General features: G+C 37.3%; 2 protein-coding genes across 2 annotated transcripts; both read right to left on the bottom strand.

Moving 5' to 3' along the window:
* Window positions 1-631: 631 nt before the first annotated feature.
* Window positions 632-4139, bottom strand: rpl37a (ribosomal protein L37a). Its single transcript, XM_026930353.3, has 4 exons — window positions 3986-4139; window positions 2476-2604; window positions 904-986; window positions 632-801 (listed from the first exon to the last, which is right to left on the bottom strand). Exons 1-4 carry the CDS (start codon window positions 3986-3988, stop codon window positions 738-740), a joined length of 279 nt encoding a protein of 92 aa, XP_026786154.1. The 5' UTR covers window positions 3989-4139; the 3' UTR covers window positions 632-737.
* Window positions 4140-5597: 1458 nt separating this feature from the next.
* Window positions 5598-18590, bottom strand: pfklb (phosphofructokinase, liver b). The gene is made up of 22 exons (XM_026930725.3): window positions 18319-18590; window positions 16166-16239; window positions 15974-16051; window positions 14976-15165; window positions 13698-13863; window positions 13534-13578; window positions 13130-13238; window positions 12879-12974; window positions 12675-12767; window positions 12054-12179; window positions 11352-11416; window positions 11211-11274; window positions 10524-10670; window positions 10365-10435; window positions 10184-10271; window positions 9948-10100; window positions 9305-9469; window positions 9052-9113; window positions 8570-8681; window positions 7825-7924; window positions 6746-6851; window positions 5598-6621 (listed from the first exon to the last, which is right to left on the bottom strand). Exons 1-22 carry the CDS (start codon window positions 18398-18400, stop codon window positions 6474-6476), a joined length of 2340 nt encoding a protein of 779 aa, XP_026786526.3. The 5' UTR covers window positions 18401-18590; the 3' UTR covers window positions 5598-6473.
* Window positions 18591-19328: the final 738 nt, after the last annotated feature.

Here is a 19328-nt window from a genome sequence, read left to right as displayed (position 1 = left end):
CTGTGCCTCCCCAAACAGATACTGACAGCCTAAATTGAAGAGATACACAATGTAGAATTTCAGAATAAAAACCTAAAACCTATTCACAAACTTTTAAATAACTCATAACAAATTGTGTTTTAATGTGGTTGAGTGCAACGGGTAATTGCATTAGTGCCAGCTGTATATCTAATCCTGCATTTAAAAAAAAAAAACAAAAAAAACGGGGGCTTATTTTTATCCTAAGTGATTGACATTACTGCAGTTATCACACTTCACTGTATTATACTTGATGCAAAGTAAAACATTTATCCCATTGATACAATTCTCCTTATGAACTCTTCCCTAGTTTACTAGAACAGGTATTAACAATATATACCTTTACATACATTTAACATTGTACTTTAAATAGCAATGCTTTCAGCTTATACCTCTATATGCATTTTTTTTTTTTTACCAATACCAATCATTTCTTTTAGTGTATATAATTAGATTTCTAACTGCCCATTGCTAAACAATTTTTACCTGACAAAAACTTTTATATTCTACATCATTCTACATGGCCTTGGTGACTAGAACCCTGTTGTCTTTAAATCAGGTCAATTCTGGTCCTTTTTGGCTTTAATACAGAACAAAAGAATCAGAAGCAAAATCCCGCTCAAGACTTAAATTTATTGTGGGATGTTCCAACGAGCCACATTGAAAATGCAGAGTCCGAGACAAGGTGGTTTTAATCTGTACAAAAACAAAGTCCCAGTTTACTGGTCCTTCATCTCCTTCAGTCTCTTGATGGCAGACTTGACTGTGACAGCAGACGTTGTGCTGTGGAAGAGAAGTAAAAATGCTTTAATCAAAAGGTAACGACTCAATTACTGTTAAAATTCTATTACCACATTTTATGAGATAAACAATGCACATTCTTACTTGTATGTCCAGGCACCTCCAGCTACGGTTTTCATGCAGGACCCACAGTGCCAGATGCCAACAGCTCGTCTCTTCATCTTGGTCTAAAAAAAGAGGAGAAAAAAAAACATCAGTAATTCTGGATAATCCGGATGTGCATCTTCAGCTTACAATCAGTTACAGTGAAATATAATTTAAGACCTGATAGTAAAGTCAAAAGCACTCATTTTTATTCCATCACTCCTGGCAGTAGATACCAAAAATGTTCAACTTGATTCTTGCCTTTGTATTGCACTATATACTCAAATTCAGGCTGTAGTATAGCATGAGCAGATGAGTAAAGAGGCATAAAATATTAAAAAGGCACACTGCAAGAGCCTCTCAAAGAGAACCAAGCTGTAAATACTGCATGCAGATCATAAGCTGTGCATTGTGTTGCCATCAACTGAGGATCTATAAATTGTTCAGGGGATACAAAGACAAAGGTTATAAAGAAAAAGGGCGGACATAAAAGGCATTGGAGAACATTTGTACCCGAGTCAGAATGCAAGACATAATTTTTTAGCTGATATTTAAACTGGTTTCTGGATTAATATATTAACATTCATTTGACTTTTTTGTTACGAGTGACCATGAAAGAACATGTAAAACCCAACACTAAATGTTTTGATGGTATAAATTAAATTTTATTTGCACTCAATTATATTGTGGCTTTAACGTGATCGTAATCAATGCAACGTGCAGGTCAGCTTTCAGCACTGCAGCAGAGGTTTTTGAATAATTAATCGCCTAACAAAACATGAATCAAACCTTTCTTTTTACTCCACGAAGTTCAAGAAAAGGTTAAATGCGACATGCTTTACTGATACTGCACTACAGCTAGTGATTTACTGATCTGAAACGGAGTACCAGACAATATTGGCCATTAACCATAGATCAGTATTCGGTCAGGACTGATGTATTTTATGCTGTGAAAGTGCCTCATACTGACCAACACAAACATGCACAGGGCTACAGGATAAGAATTGTTGAAACGCATACCACTATCACACACACTTCTTGCTTGGCCACTAATTCTACCTTCAAACTAGTCAAAAATATCAGCATTACTAGATGAGTCCACATGAACACCACCACAGTGTGCTGACTTCTACACAGAAGCTATTCTTTAAGCTTCAACTTAACAAGTAACAGGCATGTCGAGTAAACAAAAAAACGTAATGTCAGTAGAGATATGAATGATGTGTCCAAAGCTGACAGGGTTTTTTTTTGGTGGTAATTTGGTTAGGCTGACTACAGTTTCAGTTTGTATTCATCAACGCACTTCCCAAAAAACAAAACACTTGAACACCTATGCCTTCAATCTCACAAGTAGTAACTTCTGATAACGACTGCATACAAGAGGACATCAGTATGCGTCAAAACACAGAGCTCCTACACTGACATTGTATCAAAAATGGAAAAAATGAGATTGGTGAAGCCTGGATTAGTGCATTTAAAAATTCCATCCTGTTCCAGCCTTGCACAAGACCCCTGAGCTCCGACCACGTACCAGCCATGACATTATTTCAGCAGTCCTCTTCGGTCACTCACCTTGCCACAGAAGGAGCAGGTGTACTTGGCGTGCTGGCTGATCTCAATCTTTTTCACCATCTTCCTGAGCGAGGCACCATAACGGGTACCATATTTCCCGACAATCCCCACCTTCTTGGTGCGCTTGGCCTGCAGACAGAAGAGACAAAGAAACAGGAAAATGAAAACCAATGGTTTGCTTATCTACATAATTTTAAACTTAAATCCCTTTCATAACTGCAATATGTGCAGAGTTAAGTGGGAATCGTGTTCGTTTTGTGTATTATGCAGCTAGGTCACTGTCAAGACCCCTGATTTATGAGATTTGACTCAGTTGATATGCATCAACATTTTAAATCACAAATTTTTAGAAACTGACAGACTGGACAACTACACTACACAGTAAATAAGGAAAAAGACAAAATGCAGTGTGCTGTGTTGCAAAGCATATGTTCTACTAAAAATTACAAGTTTAATTTATTACCAAATGACACGTTATGCATTTCAGCCATTTTATTTCCACATTTAATGCTGTGGAACATCCTCAAGACAAGTTAAATTTATCATCAGTTGCATTATAATAGCTATAAATGGTCACTCCCTTTTTCTCCCTCTGATGAAGATTAAAAATGTTTAAGACTTTCTTATGGTGGAAAACTTACTGAGCATTACACAGCACTAACACTGGAGACTCCTTCCATAAATGTTAAATGTCTCCTTACAGCAAACTTCTCCACATTGATTATAGGTCCTTCTTTGTTAAATAACATTCTTTTTCTGAATGCATTTATTAGTCTTGGATGTAAACTGTGAAGTCCCTGTGAATGGACTGTTACTATAGAAACCACAACTTACTAGAAAGAGCGCATTAATATAGACCTGTGATTTACTTCCCAGCCGGAACTACTTTCAGAGCTGCTGTGATAGAATATTAATCAACCTCTTCACCACTCAGCTGTGTGCCCCTGCCGTTAGCAAAGTGTCTGTAATGGTAGTTAGCTAACACACCTGACATTTATAATACGGTGCTTGGCTATATTTGAATATATATTTCTGCTAAGTGTTCGTTCATAAACACAGGGAACTAAAAGTCACGAAGTCATTACCGCTTCACCCAACAACCTTGCTAGCTAGATTAGCTTGCTAACTACATACAGCTTCTGTTAACTTAGCAAACATTAGCTAACTAGCTAGCTATAATGCCCTCACAGACACCTTCCAAACGCCGTGTGGACTTAAATATTTCTTTGTAAAAACTGTTTGTTTTTTTTTTAATTTAAAGAATGAAGCCTTATTTCGTAGTTACAGGCTTCGCTATAGACTCCAACCACCACATATAGCAACCAGAAGAGCTCTTCCAGCGGCAAATGTTTAAGTACAAAATATAAACGAAAAACATCTCTTTATTAAGAACTATTAGTCTGAAAGCCTTTCGCACACATTACAGAGCAGGATAATGAATGAAAGCGAGACATTATCAACACGATGGATGAGATTTAGGTGGATTATTCCAGCGCAGAAAGTCACTCACCATTTTAGCAGAAGAGGTGCGAAGCCAAAGAGGGAGGACCAAGTGCGCATGCGCGATTTACCATACACGACCGCGGGGGATTCTGGGATTTCAGAGGACCGACTAATAAGCTGAGAAGGATACTGAAGAAATTGAGACTGCTTTTGTGTTGTGGAGTCTAACTGTGGACGTTAATAGCGACTACAAATGTAAATATCGCAAAGACAGTACTTCAGCATGTTGAAAAAATATTTAAATATTGGAAACAAAAACAAAGAATTGAGACATTTCCCCCTTCCAACACTTTTTAAAGCCAGTGTCTATTTGCAATAGCACTTTTTCTTGGCATTTGTGTGTTAACTTTCAAATTTTGCCTTTTCTTTTGTGTTACTTTTCTCAATTTGTGCTTCTTATTTTTGTTAGTGTTTGATATACTGTTAGCCATTGGGTATAACTGTTCAAACACAGAACTACTGTTGAGTAAATGAAATAATGTTCATTGTGCAAACAGTCAATTCCCAGTTTAAACCAAATCTATAAACGTTTGGTCATTTTATCCACAACCAATCAAGTCACTTTGTAGGTGTAGAGTTGACTGTAGTCCATCTGGACCATCACTGATCGGATATTATCTGGCAGTGGATCATTCCCACTACAGCAGTGTGTGTGTGGTGCTGCTAAGAGTGTATCAGGTGCAACAGTGTTGCAGGATTTTTTTATTTTTTTTTTAAAACACTGTACACATACTGACCCTATTAGACATACCTACCTTGTTAGCCCACCTTAGGCCATGTAGCTTATTTTTTGCACAATTTGTATTAAACATGATCTAGCTCTTGATCATTATCACTTTCTGCCCACAGGATTGCTATTGGCTGGGTATTTTTGGTTGGTGGACTGTGTCTTCACCCCAACAGTGACACTAAAATGTTTAAAAACCCTGAAACACTGCTGTGCCTGATACTCATACCAGTGAGACACACACTACTGTTATGTGCTTGTTCACTTAGATGGTTCTCAAAGTGGGGTTCGGGGTCCTCCAGGGGTCCATGAAGCATAACCACACAGTCTGTCACTTTCTAATTTTATGACAGTGGTAGAAACCACAGCTTACAATTATTAAAGTTATTATGCCCATAAATATTGTCAGTTGGAATCTAATGTTCTATGTGTGATAAGTTCATAAATAAATAAACTCTTTGGCTCCAATAAATAGCCAAAATATTATTTTACACATTTGAATTATGAACCTGATTTTTGTAAAATAAATCTGTACTGAGGAAGTCCATGAATATATTTTAACAGTTAACGGAACCACTGACTCAAACAGTGCACTTACATTGTAGTGTAAAAAAGAAATAAAAAACAGATGTGATATAATCTGGATGAACCTAATAAATAGATATTTGAGTGTATATGAGTGTGTATGTACATTTTTACAACAAAACTGAATTAAGGTATAATTTAAATTATCAGGATTTTTTTTTTTTGAACCACTTACTTTAAAACTAGGTATAATTTAGGTCTGATCTTTTGTTGTGGTTGTTAGCTCTGTGCTTATGGAACCATTTACATTTACGGCATTTGGCAGACGCCCTTATCCAAATCAAATCAAATCAAAGACAAAGGCAAAGACAATAACTAATGCAATTTATTAACATTTCTACGGAACAGTGAAATATCAAGAGAGAGAGAGAGAGAAAGGGCAGCTGATCACTCAGATTGCACATTACAGTGGATTTTACAGCTGCCAAATAAACAAGAAGTAACAAAAGTTAACTTACACAATACTATGGCAATCATCAATAATTGAAAAAAATATATTATCAGAACAACTTTAGTTGGAAAGCATAATTAGAATGTATAACCCAAACAGCATTCAAAGTTCAAAAATTAATTTCACTCTCCAAAAAAGCAAACTAAATTTATTTAGAAACATTTAGACTTCTCTTTAGAAGGCTGATAAATTCATTTTGAAATGAGATCTGGTGCTTCACAGATCTAGTGAATATTAGAAAATGTTATAAATTAATTTGAATGCATTCATATTTAAATTACAGGATGTTTTTACTGTTTTCTTAAGTTTAATTTGCAGCATTTTAATTACAAGCCTAACAAACATGACAAGTCATGATTAAAGTGTTACAGTAATGCATGTGGAATGCCATAAAACACAATACCACACAGGATTCCATGATTAAATGTGCAATTAATACTACATAGTGCACATGTACCGTTACAGCATTTAACACTAAATCAAAAAGATACCGATACTCTACACTTCCATCTGTGAAATCTGTGAGTAAAGGAAACAAATCCAGTATTACAGATTGCCATTCTGAGAAACGTGATGCGAAGTATGTCATGAGGGTACAGAAACATAACATTGGATAAACAGTAAGCTACTGAGGTAAGCACTGTTTTGATAGTGGTCACTGGATTTATTGACTGGGATACACTGTATTCGGTATAGTCAGGGTTGTTAGTACTGGTGCCTGGTTTCAGCTCTTCAGAATCCCGTCTCTATACTGAGGGACCTGCGGGTCACATGCTCTATATCTCCTGTAACATACTCCTCAAAGTGAGTCTGGTACTTTGCAAGCATTTTCAGCATGACACGCAGATTTAGCCACCACTGCTCCTTTGGCATCCTGTGTCTGCAGAGACACAGAGCAAGAAGATGCTGTAAAATTGCTCTCTCTCATTCACTGAAACCGAAACTCGTGAGTTAAGTATTGTGACACATATTAGTACTAAATGTAGGAGAATATTTTGACTCACTCGAAGTCGGTATGGTCTTTGAGCTCTGTGACTGGGCTAAATGACATCATTTTTCTGTTCATGCCAATAACGCATGCTGTGTCTGGCGCATTGGCAAACACACGTCCTGGGAATGGGATGGAACAATGTGAAAAGATTAACATGCATGCACTATATTCCCCAACACTCAAAAATGTATTAATCTTTCATTGCACATCTGTTCATTTTATTTATGAATTTATCATGCAGACAGACTTTATGACCTGTAACACTGTGATATAAAGATGAGACATAGACACGTGGCTTGTGATCACAAATCTCCCTTTTTTGTATAAAAGAATAATTCCATGCTTTATTTATATAAAACCTATATAGTGACTCTATAAATAATAGTATATAATAGTACAATAGTGATACTGTAAATAGTTCTCTACTAATTTATCTATTTAATTATTTACATAATAAATCTCTGTAAAGGTGCGGTCAATGAATTTTGGGTCAAAACTTTTTTTTTTTTTTTTTTTTTTTTTTTTAACAAGAATTTTTGTAATTACTTGTCCTCATAGTCAGGCAATAATTTGGCTCCATAAACAGGATGAAAAAAACCCCCCAAAAAACGAACATTTGAAAAACAAATGAGGTGGACCACCATCTGTAAATTCTGAAAGGTCTGCTTCTTACACTAACATAATAGTGGGGCTGTATATGGCTGTATTCTCAATTAAAAAACAGCCAGGCAGCTTTAGCTAACTTTTGTCAAAATGGCAGACGATGTCTAATGAACTTCATAACAAAGTATCACAATTAAATTTCTAAACAAGTCCTTTTCTTGTTTTCTGCACAATGGTAAGTGTAGCCAAGTCTCATATTCTAATATTCAGTATTCAGTCTAGTATTCACGATGGTATTAAGGCACTTTATGTGTATTTCCTTAAGTAACAAACACAATAGAATGTCCATTGCTAGATTTTGGATTGCCCATACTCAAAATGTCTTGCACATGCACCACATGATCTGTATGCCCTGTGCACTTTCTAAGGAGAATCATTTTTGTAAATATCTAGATCTGTCAGGTTAAAATATTGTCTTGTTTCCCTTACCTTGTCTGTAGGTCTCTTTCATTTTCTGGGTGAGCCACAACACAGCTTTCACACCCATTTTAGTGCCAAAGTTCCTGTCAAAGGGTGTTGGAACCCCACCCTGGAAAAAAATCCATTACATGTTGGTTTGTTCAACTAAATAAATTCATTTATATCACAGCACCGTTGAATTCTTGAATCCAGTTGATCTAAAGGTGTTGATTAATTGTATATAAAAGCACAGCTCTGACAGTAAGACAGAGTTTTGCACTTTGTGTAACAAAGTAACACTTTGTGTAAATGTGACAAACTGCATTTTTCTGTCTTATTAACTTCAGAAGAACATGAGGGGGATGGCTGTTTATAGCTGCTATCACGAAAGTGATAACTAACATAAGTGATAATATATTTTGCAGATAATCCACAGCAGTAAAGGTAACTACAGATAAACAGATAAAAAGTATGACCTAATGTTCACTAACAAATTTAAAAAACTGCCATTAAATATTTTCCTATACCAACATGCCCCATGATGTTTTACTCCATACTTATAACTCAGTTAAGGTATAAAAACATAATGCAATCCACTTAATGAAATATAATGTAATATACAAATGAGAGTGTGCCCTGATCTATTGTCTGGCCAAGTGGTGTAAAGCTAATGCGATTATGTAAATATGCAATGCTTATAGACAGTATTTGGTGAATATGATTGTGCTGTTCACATGCTGGTCACATGACTACACTGTGTTAACTCCTTCCTTACCTGCTGCAAATGTCCCAGTATATTAACCCTGCAGTCGAAGATACCCTTCCCCTCGGCTGAGTACAAGTTGTGGATGAATTCTGTTGTGTAGTGTTTGTGGCACTTCTCATTCCTACACGGAAGAACAAGGCCAAGATAAAGAGCTCATTAAGTCCACTCTCACAGTACACTATGATGCAATCATGCTACAGTATGTTTGAGAATATATATTCGACTGGTTATGAAAACAGCACATGACATCTTATACTAGATTAAACCAGTTATCAGACATTGAGAAAAAGAGAAAGATACATGAATTTTAGCCATTAATCAGGTTATTCTGTGCATGTACTGTATACCTTCAATCCAGCATATATTGCTTTAACACAACGAGAAAAACTACACCACAAGCAGTGAAAACCACACATTTAAAGTAATGTAAATGAATTTACAAATTTTTATTTTGGACTATTAGGATGTATTTTGCAGCCTTAAAAGCTTACCTCAGCACTAGGCCCCGCTGAATGTCATTCTTCATCTTCTCCGTCAAATGCTCCACATTCATCTGACAAAATTAAAAGCAATCAAATTTAACCTGATCACAGCTTTCAACGCCATAAATGCCATAAATGCTTGACTAATAGCTTTAAAATTTTACTTTCAGCAATGATTGTTGAGCTTACAGTGAGGGGAACAGGACTAACAAGCACATCTTAATATTACAATGCAAGGTCAGACAAGATTGGCAGGATGTACCTTTAAGTCATGGATACTGAAGGATTCTTCAAAGACATAAGCTGCATCTGCCCCAACAGCAATGCCTGTGGTTGTTGCCAGATATCCACAAAACCCACCCATAGTCTCTACAACAAAGACACGCCTTTTGGTTCCAGATGCGGACTGCTTGATTTTGTCACAGCTCTGATGGAACAGGTAACACACGCTATATTAGCAATGGTTACAAGGAAATAGTCTTGTAAAAACAGAGTTATTACTGCAGAGAAAACATTTTCCAAAAAAAAAAAACTATCAAAGCCCACCGAAGACTGAACTGAAGTAGAGTGGGAGGATTAGAAATTAGTCCTAAATAAAACATTTCCATGTCATGTTCTGGTTAAGAGATGTATATTATTAAGTATTATTAAGTATATTCTTGGCAGAAAATCTAGATTTTGGTCAAAACCCTTTTTTTTTTCATTTTTATTTTTAGGTTTTCCCAGACTGCCACACATACAGTGTGCAGTTCTGTGAATGCATTAAATATTAAAGACCCCAACTGGCATCTTTGTTCACTGCGAAAATGTATAAATTCATATTCTGTTAAAAATATGTATATATAAAATTCATTCTGTTCAAAATAATGTACATATGATGTATGATGATAATATATTTTTCAAACCTCCATAGCAGCGTTGACAGCTGTGTCTGCTCCAATACTGAAGTTTGTCCCTGGCACATTGTTACTTATAGTGGCAGGAATCACACACATAACAATGCAGAGCTCATCATAATGTCCCCGCGCCTCCACCAGCTGGAGAACTCCCTCATAGGCCTGTGAGGGTTAGAGACAGACAGAGGTAATAGACACACATACACACACACAAACCCTTCAATGAATGTTTGTAGTATTTATACCTCAAATCCACCGATAACCAAAAGCGACTGGATGTTGTACTTGCCAATACTTTCCACAATTTTTTCCATGCAAGAGTTTGGCAGGGTTCTAAAATTAAGAGCAGTCAAAAGCAATGTTAACTGATCATTCCCTACTTCATAAAAAGGGAAATCAAGCAATATTCAAGGGGAAGAAAGGGACCTTTTAGTCCCGAGCAGTGAGCCTCCCTGGCCGGTCCAGCCTGCTACATCATGCCAGTGCACTTCAGTCACCTGCAGGTAAAACCCAGATCATCTTTACATGCTTGTAAATGAAATGAAACAAAACCGAAATGTGGGCTTTGCGGTCACTGGAGCTTACCATGTCTTTGGCCAGGCCTTCAAAGCCATCGTTGACTGTGTAAACTCTGAGGCCCTGAGCAAGACCCACTCTGACTGCTGACCTCACAGCTGCGTTCATCCCAGCTGCAGGGGCGCCTACATTTAAAATCGCCATGGAGTGTTCACTCTGAACAGCAGGAGAGAAAGAGTGAGATGGTAAACAGAGATAAAAAAAAAAGACCAGAGCACAAATAACCAAAAACAGAACAGAAAAAAAAAAATCGTGACACATACAATGCATCAACTCCTTCTGGCCAGTCAGATTTCATAATTCAACAGTGCTGTGCTTTAATAATTCTTTCATATACAAATGGTGAAAACATTTAAAAAAAAAAAAAAAAAAAAAAAAAAAACTTATTCTTTTGTATTTGTGCTAGCCATTTTTCTCTTCTGAACTTCACACCACAGAGCAAACAGCAATTGTTTGGCCAGTAATCCCTAACAATTAATCACTGGATTTTTCTCTCTTTTTTTATTCTAATTTTTTTTTAATTTATGCATTTTAGTTAACAAAAAAAATCACTAAACATAAGGGTCATTACAATTAACATATGGTCTGAAGTTAAACAAAAATGCTCAAGAACAATTTACTTGTGGAATAAAACATTAAATAAGTCACTAACCAAGGACTAAAGGTGTAAATAATAAACAGGGATATTTTCCTTACCTTTGACTGAGCTGGTTTCTGGTGAGCCAGGAGTTTATAGGTGTTCCAGTTGTTCTCAAAGCTCCTGCAATGAGACATTGTTAAACATTCAGTGACTCACAGATAGACATGTCTTTGAATGTGTCTATTCACAATACTCACTTTCCACGTAGCTGAATGGCTTCATCAAATCGTTTCTCATTCATGGCTTTCTGCACCTCCTTCGTCTAAACACAGAGTGGAAACGTGATATATAGAACCCTGCTGGCAGTTTCTATACATGTTAATGTCAACATATTCTTTCATTATGTTGGGTTCATTGCTTAGTCTAATAATAAATAATGATTGCAATTTTTTATTAACTAAAGAATGACATGTCACACTTATCAGTCCATAGTTACATTTAATGTTGTGGAATGTATGAGAAATTAGTTAGTTTCTGCAGCTTGTCATGATACAGAGAAACTGGAAAGCCTCCATCCTGAAGACTTTACTGTGGGAGAAAACATACTGATTGTTACAAAGTGCTGACACTGGAGACTCCTTCCATAAATGTTAAATAAATATCACCTTACAAAAAACATCACCATATTAACAATGTCTTTTTTTCCTTATTTTAAATAACATCAGTTTGATAGTTTAGAATCAGCACTTTGAACAGAAATTCTCCACTCGTTTGAGTGACAAGCAATTCATATAAAATTTGCAAGATGTCTTGTTAGGACTAGCCATAACTATTAGTGTATAGCGTTAACTAAATTAGGAACTTGTAGTAATCAACCCAGGCTATTAAAAGTTGGACTGAACAATGCCCACTGTAGTAGATTTATGTAGTTAATGAGTATCATTAACTATGTGACTCACCATATTGACACACTCCATAAGAGGGAGACGCATGGCCTGGTTACCAGACAGACCGATCACACACGCTGGAGTGTCTGGAGTTGCCTCCAGCAGGGCCACAACTGCCTCGACCCCCAACTTACTGCTCTATAGAGACAGATATACAGATAGCAGAATACATTGTCATCAATGTTAGTTTTAACTTTTTTAGGCTCTCACTACTGCGGCCCGGGTTCGATTCCTAGCTCAGGGAACCAACCCCAGCCACTGGGGCTGCTCATAAAATTGGGGAGGGTTGCATCAGGAAGGGCATCTGGCGTAAAAACTGTGCCTAATCAAATATGCGGACCAATCTGCTGTGGTAAGCCTAACTGGAGCAGCCGAAAGAAGAAAAAGAAGAGGTTTTTAGCTCTATTCTCTGTTCAGCTGTTCATTAGACAGGATCTTCCAGGGATTAATTTGGTTAGGGTATGATGATGAACAAATATTAGTAGCAAAACTAAGAAAGGAAACTTTAGATAGGTCTTGGATGATCAACTACATTTGATCTAAGTGAAGCACTGCATAAATTAAATTTTTTTTTGCCAAACTGTTTTCTTCAAGAGAGTATAGCACTTTTCACACTAAAGCCTGGCAACTCACCAGCACCCGGTCGAAGGCGGAAGGTGTTCCTCCTCTCTGTACATGCCCCAACACAGTGACCCGAGTGTCATAACCCAGTCTGTTCACTACAAGCTAAAAATCGAGAGAGGAAAAAAAATACTGAGAATAATATTAACCACTGAAAATAGTTATCAGAAGAAAAGACTCAGAAAATAGTTATCAGAAGAAAAGACTCTGACTTACATCCTTCACATAGTTGGAGGTTATGGGCTCGCCATGTTTATCAATAGCTCCTTCTGCAATGATCACAATATTGAGACGAGAGCCCTTACTGCGGCTCTGCAGAAAAAAAAAAAAAACACACATGCAAACTTATTTTATATACAGGGGACACACAAGAAAAGACAGTTGTGTTCTCGTTTGAATTTTGATACCTTGTGGAATTATTTATTATCTGTATTTTACAAACAAAGCCTGGTGTTCTCCAGTCTCACCTCTCCCAGACGAGCACACATGTGGTCCTCCCAACCTTCCTCTGGAGGAGCCTCGGGGATAAAGACCCAGTCAGCACCAGATGCCAGAGCAGACACGACAGCCAGGTACCTGCCAACCACAGCACATCAAAATACAGCACCAGACCTACATCAATCTGTCAGAACTGACTAGACTAAACTGCCAAAACCCGCAAAATGGAAAATAGTCCACCAGCTGCAGAAAAGCAAGACGTATCACTTGTATGATGTACTTGCATTGCAGAGCATTCACTAGCAATGAGTGAGTAAAATCCAAACCAAAAACTGAACAACTAATTTGTACAAAACTGAATCTTGACACGCCATGTAAAACCTTCTAAAAGTGCTACTGCAGGGCACATAAACAAGTGAGAAAAAAATTTTACCCGCAATGACGTCCCATCACTTCCAGGACAAATGTCCTCTGATGACTGCAAAAATTAAACAATGGTTATATATCCATACAGTAGCAAAAATAGTGTAAGGTCTTAACTGTATTATTATCATAACTAATGTCATGGATAGTGTGTGCACGTGTGTGATCTTTTACCTCTGTGCAGTAGTGGAGATTGCATCAATGACCTCCATGATGCGATGCAAGGCAGAATCAGCTCCAATGGTCATGTCTGTTCCACAGAAGTCGTTATCAATAGAACCCACGAGACCCACAATGTTCAGATGGGTGTGCTGCTGAGCCAATGAGTCTGTGATTCTCCCTTAAACACAAAACAAATAAGATTACCCTCATCCAGTTGCATCCCCATGTTCAGCTACAGTAAATTGAAAGGATACAAGATAGCAGTACAAACTATGGCTGCCTGTTTAAACCCTCATGTGAAAGGGCCATGAAGTTCAGTACAGCTTGTGTTAAGGAGAAGACAAGGTGGCCATTGATGTCTATTCATTCAAGTAAGTGGAGCAGAAACTACACAATAGAAAGAAAGGATATTTGTGAGGAGCCATTGATTACAGGGAGAGACAGAGAGCACCGTTTCTGTCTCACAGTGACTTTCCCAAATCAGCTGCGGTTCTCACAAGTGAAGCTTTTATTTTCATGTCCTCTACTATTTACATCCTTAGGTACTAAAGGTGTGACAGTCTACAGATATAAAGGTATACAATCATATGGATATGTAATTATTTCCAGATTTTTTTCCAGTTGCAATTTTTTTTTTACTTATTTTAAAATAAGACAGCCTTTTAAAATAACAAAATAAGAGAAGCAAATAGACCACAACACCAACAGCGTGGACTGGGATACCTCCACTGCCAACAAGCCTAGTCCTTCTTGTTACTAATGTGTCAGAAATACTCTTAAAATATACTTTGTAATGCCCTACAAGCTACTAAAAATGGCTGCCAAGGAATATCTCTACACCTTTATCTTCAGGAAAATTCCAGGAAATACAAATATAAACCAATATACAAAGGGATGTCTTTCTGTCATTCTTAACAGCTAGCTAGTTAGCTAACTCCTAGTAAACTAGCTCATATTTGTGGAGGGAGACCACAGACATGAGCACCCAGGTTCTAGTGTTAAAAGGTTTCTGGTTTCTGGTTAACATTCTCTCAGAATTTGCATATCAGATCCTGGGTGTTTCTTGTAAGCGTACACCATGAAATACCAAAAAACATGACACTAAGCTTTTAGCAATGCTTCTAATTCAAAACCAATCTTCCTTTCATGTGCAATGGGAAGTACTACAGTTGAACATCTGCATTATGAACACAGTGACAGTTAGATCCTGTGTGGGGGAGGAGTTCCTCTGAGAAGTAAAGTGTAAATTGTCTGCTTGTCTTTGTTCTGGTTAATTTTAATGAAAGTTACCTTCCTGTACTAGCTGTGCCAGCAGGTCACCCCACTCATTGCGGAAGATGTTGGCTCCGGTGAGGCTGCCATCTCCACCACACACACATAAATTAGTGATGCCGCGCTGCACCAGGTGGAAGGCAGCTGCCAGGCGACCCTCTCTCGTAGTGAAATCCTTACAGCGGGCACTGCCAATAATTGTGCCACCCTGAAAGACACAACATTAAAAACTGTTTCTGTGACAGAACGTGCACAAACTCCCAAAACCATGCCAATAGGCGAATATACTTCCATTACTAGTTAGCTATATTAGCCTCATAGAATCAAATAAAGAATTATACATCATATGCCAATACCCCAGTGGCTATTTGGTTACACATAGGTGGAAATTTTTACTTTGTCAAACAATTTCTTTAACACTTCTATTGAATAATAAGTAAATGAGGAAAATGTTTATAGCTTCAGTAATGTATAGAAAAACAGACTTGCTCCATGAGTAACATGAATGACAATCATTAAACCTGAGCAACTCATTTTCTGTACAGAAACTAATTTAATGTACAGTGCATATTTTATAATTTAAGAGCTTTCTTGATAAAAAAAGTATTTTCTCCACACAGAAAGACATGTAGAGCTCAGGTTATTAACCTAACCATTATTGCCAGCTTTTTCACATTTCTTTAGAATTCCCTGTCATTTGCAGCTCTGTCTACTATAAACCTCATGCATATACACAAATCCTTAGAGGTGGCGTGACTGAGAACATGTTCTTTATGTCCATGCAGAGGATCACTGTCCTAATCTCACAGGTTTAATCCCTTCACTCAGCATTCTTTCTTATAATCTCAGTCCTATCCTCTCAGTGCCATGCGCAATGACCTTCAGTAATTCAGCATACAGCTTTGGATAGAGACACACAATGTACTAATGTTCCACTGCAATAAAAACAAGTGGAAAAAGCCTTTTCTAGCTGGGCACATCTGCCCTTACAAAGATGTAGGAAAGTCCAGACCTACCAGTTGGATGATGTTGCTCACGCTTTGCCAGTTGGCAGGTTTGATGTTGTCACCACCATCCACAAGTCCTTGATATCCCTTGGAGAAAACAAATGGTGTAATCTGTTACTAAAATCAGTTCATGATATTAATATATAAAAGACCAATGTAGGTGTTTTGAGAAATATTCATTGAGTTCTATAAACTTTTTACCTCATAGATCAGGTAGACTTTGGCTCCAACATAAATGCCCATTCGTGTTACAGCACGAACAGCTGCATTCATTCCTATACATTATGCACACACAAACACACACATTTTGCATACTATCCAATATGCACTGTATTAGTAGTTCTGTTCGTTAATAAATAGTCAGGAAACAAGATTGAGTCTGTTTCTATTTTTATACACTTGATTACATTCTGACTGGAGATCCTGTTGCTCATGTTAAGACACTGAATTATTGTGAGATTTGGGTTTTCATTTTTCTCTTTTCATTCATGTGGAACTGATTATCTAATTAATTTTAAGTTGCCTTTTTGGCTGTTAAAACATGTATCTGAAGACTGTGTTTTCAGCACTGTCCTGAATCAGACACCAGGTGCCTGTAGATATTAAAAGCTCTCATTATTTGAGTTATTAAAGGTTTAATTTATTAAATGATTAATGCCTTTTAGTTAGGAAAAACCGCTATGTTTTGCAGGCATCATTGTGGTGAAGAGCATGTTCTCCCCATGTCCATTTTGGTTTCCTCTGGGTTCTCGGGGTTCCTCCCACCTTCCAAAAACATGCCAGTAGGTGGATTGGCTATGCTAAAAAGTGCCTAGGTGTGAATGAGTGTGTGAATGGGACTGGCATCCATTTCAGGCTGTGCCCAGTGTTGCCCAGATAGGCTCTGGGTTCACTGTGATCCTGGCCAGGATAAAGGGATTGCTGAAGATCAATAAATCAATGAATGAATGCAGTGCTTTGTCACATTGTGTTTAAAACAGGAAGATGAAAACCTCTTTGGAGAATCTGTGTTTGCAGGCAAGTGGTGTTATTACATCACGGCGCTGTTGAATTCTTGAATTTTTGCGCTTTCTGGTTTCAATAACATGACAAGCTGTACTTTTTTCATTTCATTAACTTTAGCTTAAGTGATACTACATGAAATAATTGTCTCACCGACAACATTAAATGTAACTAGAAATGGTTAAAAACATTGTGTTGTTCATGAAAAAATTAAAAATGAAAAATTGCTGTGGTATAAGAGGGATAAAACACATCAGGATGTGCTGTTAATGAAAAATAATCAACCTCAGGGTGGTAACAGTGACACCGCTTCATGTTGTGCTGCATCACACCACCATAATTGATTATTTTTCCATAACAGCACTTCCGATGCTGTTTTATTCCTGATCATGTTGTATATATGTGCAAATAAAAGTAGTGTACCTTGAAAAGGGAGTGGACGTGTGTAGGTTTGAGGATGTTTTTCTAATTTGCATATTCATAGCTCTGGATTACTTGATGATGCCAAATAGGTGGTGATGTGCCTTTTCCTGCTGCCTAGTTATATATTTTTGCAAAATCACCACATCATGCAAGTTATTATTTAACATATACACATTTAGATGGTCTTATAACATCTTTTGATGCACATAGTATGATCAGCACTGAAATTTCTTTGCATGTGTTTTGGTATTGCCTCTATAACCTAATTTGCTCTTTCAAACCACCACACATTTCTTATTCAAAAGTGATTCAAATAATCGGTGGAGTGGAGGAGGGTGTATAGGAGATACACGGTGCAGATAAATAAATAAATAAATAAATAAATAAATAAAAGGACCCTGGTGCGTGTGAGACACGCCCACTGCACGTGCACCACTGCTGTACGTGACACGTTGTGTTACGTAACAATCCTTCCACGCCCACATTCTTACACAACTCATCCTGTAATTTAATGTGCTGAAGGAAATGTGATAAAATTACTGTAATGATGTTTACAGAGCTGTATTTAAAGCACTAAGTCATAGCACTGGTTGTAAATAAATAAATAAATAAATAAATAAATAAATAAATGTCAAATATATTCTATTCAGAATGCTTCAACGTGGAAGCTGAACTGAACTGAATCCAGAGAAGTATTAAATGCAACAAGGCTGAAAAAAAAAAATAAATAAAGTTTATGTAAGTTCGCCAAGCCTGAGCTGAATTCCTGTGGCTACGTGGGCGAATATGCATGGCATATATTTCTAGAGAACAGCTAATGATGAACATGAAGCTCAGTAATCCAGTCCCTGAGTGATCACTGCACCTTTCCTGAGAGACTGTAGCATGTTGAATGCATTACCTGGGTTTATATAGTCATTAGTTTTTACCTTGTGCATCTCCACCGCTTGTGAGAACAGCAATGGCTTTCCCAGCTCCTGTCATCCGCAGCTTCTCAAAATCCACCAACATGATGCACAGATTTACACACAACCCGCTGATAGCTTGCTGATTTCCGAGACCCGGAGTCTACAGCAGTATTTATAAACCCTGTGCTTTGAATCTGACAAAAAAAATGAAAAAAATAGATCCGCCTCAGTGAGACCACTGCTGCTCGGGTAGTGACCTTTTCAGCATTCACAAGACACGGCTGTGCTCCATGCTGCTCCGCCTCTTTATTTGCTCTGCACATTTGTTTAAGGGCTGGAGTTTTTTTTTTTTTTTTTTTTTTTTTTTTTTTTTTTAGTGCACGGTTTAATGGATTAAAATTATGGAAAATATTCTGTAGAAAGCACTGCATATTATTTTATGCAATGCACCTAAATATAAAATTGTTTACTAAATGCAAACTTGAATTTCAGTATTCTTTCTATGGTAGGAGGAGTTAATCACCCTATCTGGGTCAGTCGAGGTCCTCATGAGCACACACTGAATGATAAATACTTGTGTATTAAATAAATTATTAAATTATGATAATTTAATTAATTATGTGTATTAAATAAATCCAGAGGCGTTGTTTGTGCTGACAACAGTTCACATGGATCATCTGACAAAAAGTGGATTAACTGTGTAGCAGCAGTGGAGGTTAAAAAATGCAGCCACCCCATTCAGATGAGGTGCTTGTGGGATTTGAAGTGGAGTGTAGCAACTGGGACTCTTATCAACAGCAACACACTCCAGGCTCTTCTAGGACTGTTTATGCATTAACCTTCACTCCTGTGAAAAAGCACGAAGTGCTATAATTAAAAAGACGCGAAAAGTCGTGCTTTTTTGATTTGCGTTCGCTTACATCACAGCTAAAAAAGAGCCAGTGTGAAAAATAAGCGCATGTGAAATGTCTCCCTCTAGCGGTTTTGTTAGGCGTTGCAGTCTTTGCGCATGCGCAGTGTCGCTTGTTTGG

This window comes from Pangasianodon hypophthalmus, chromosome 11 (assembly GCF_027358585.1).
Source record: "Pangasianodon hypophthalmus isolate fPanHyp1 chromosome 11, fPanHyp1.pri, whole genome shotgun sequence".
Classification (NCBI taxonomy): Eukaryota; Metazoa; Chordata; class Actinopteri; order Siluriformes; family Pangasiidae; genus Pangasianodon; species Pangasianodon hypophthalmus.
The sequence above is the reverse complement of the archived record's forward strand: the minus strand, read 5'-3'. Positions and strand labels throughout refer to the sequence as shown.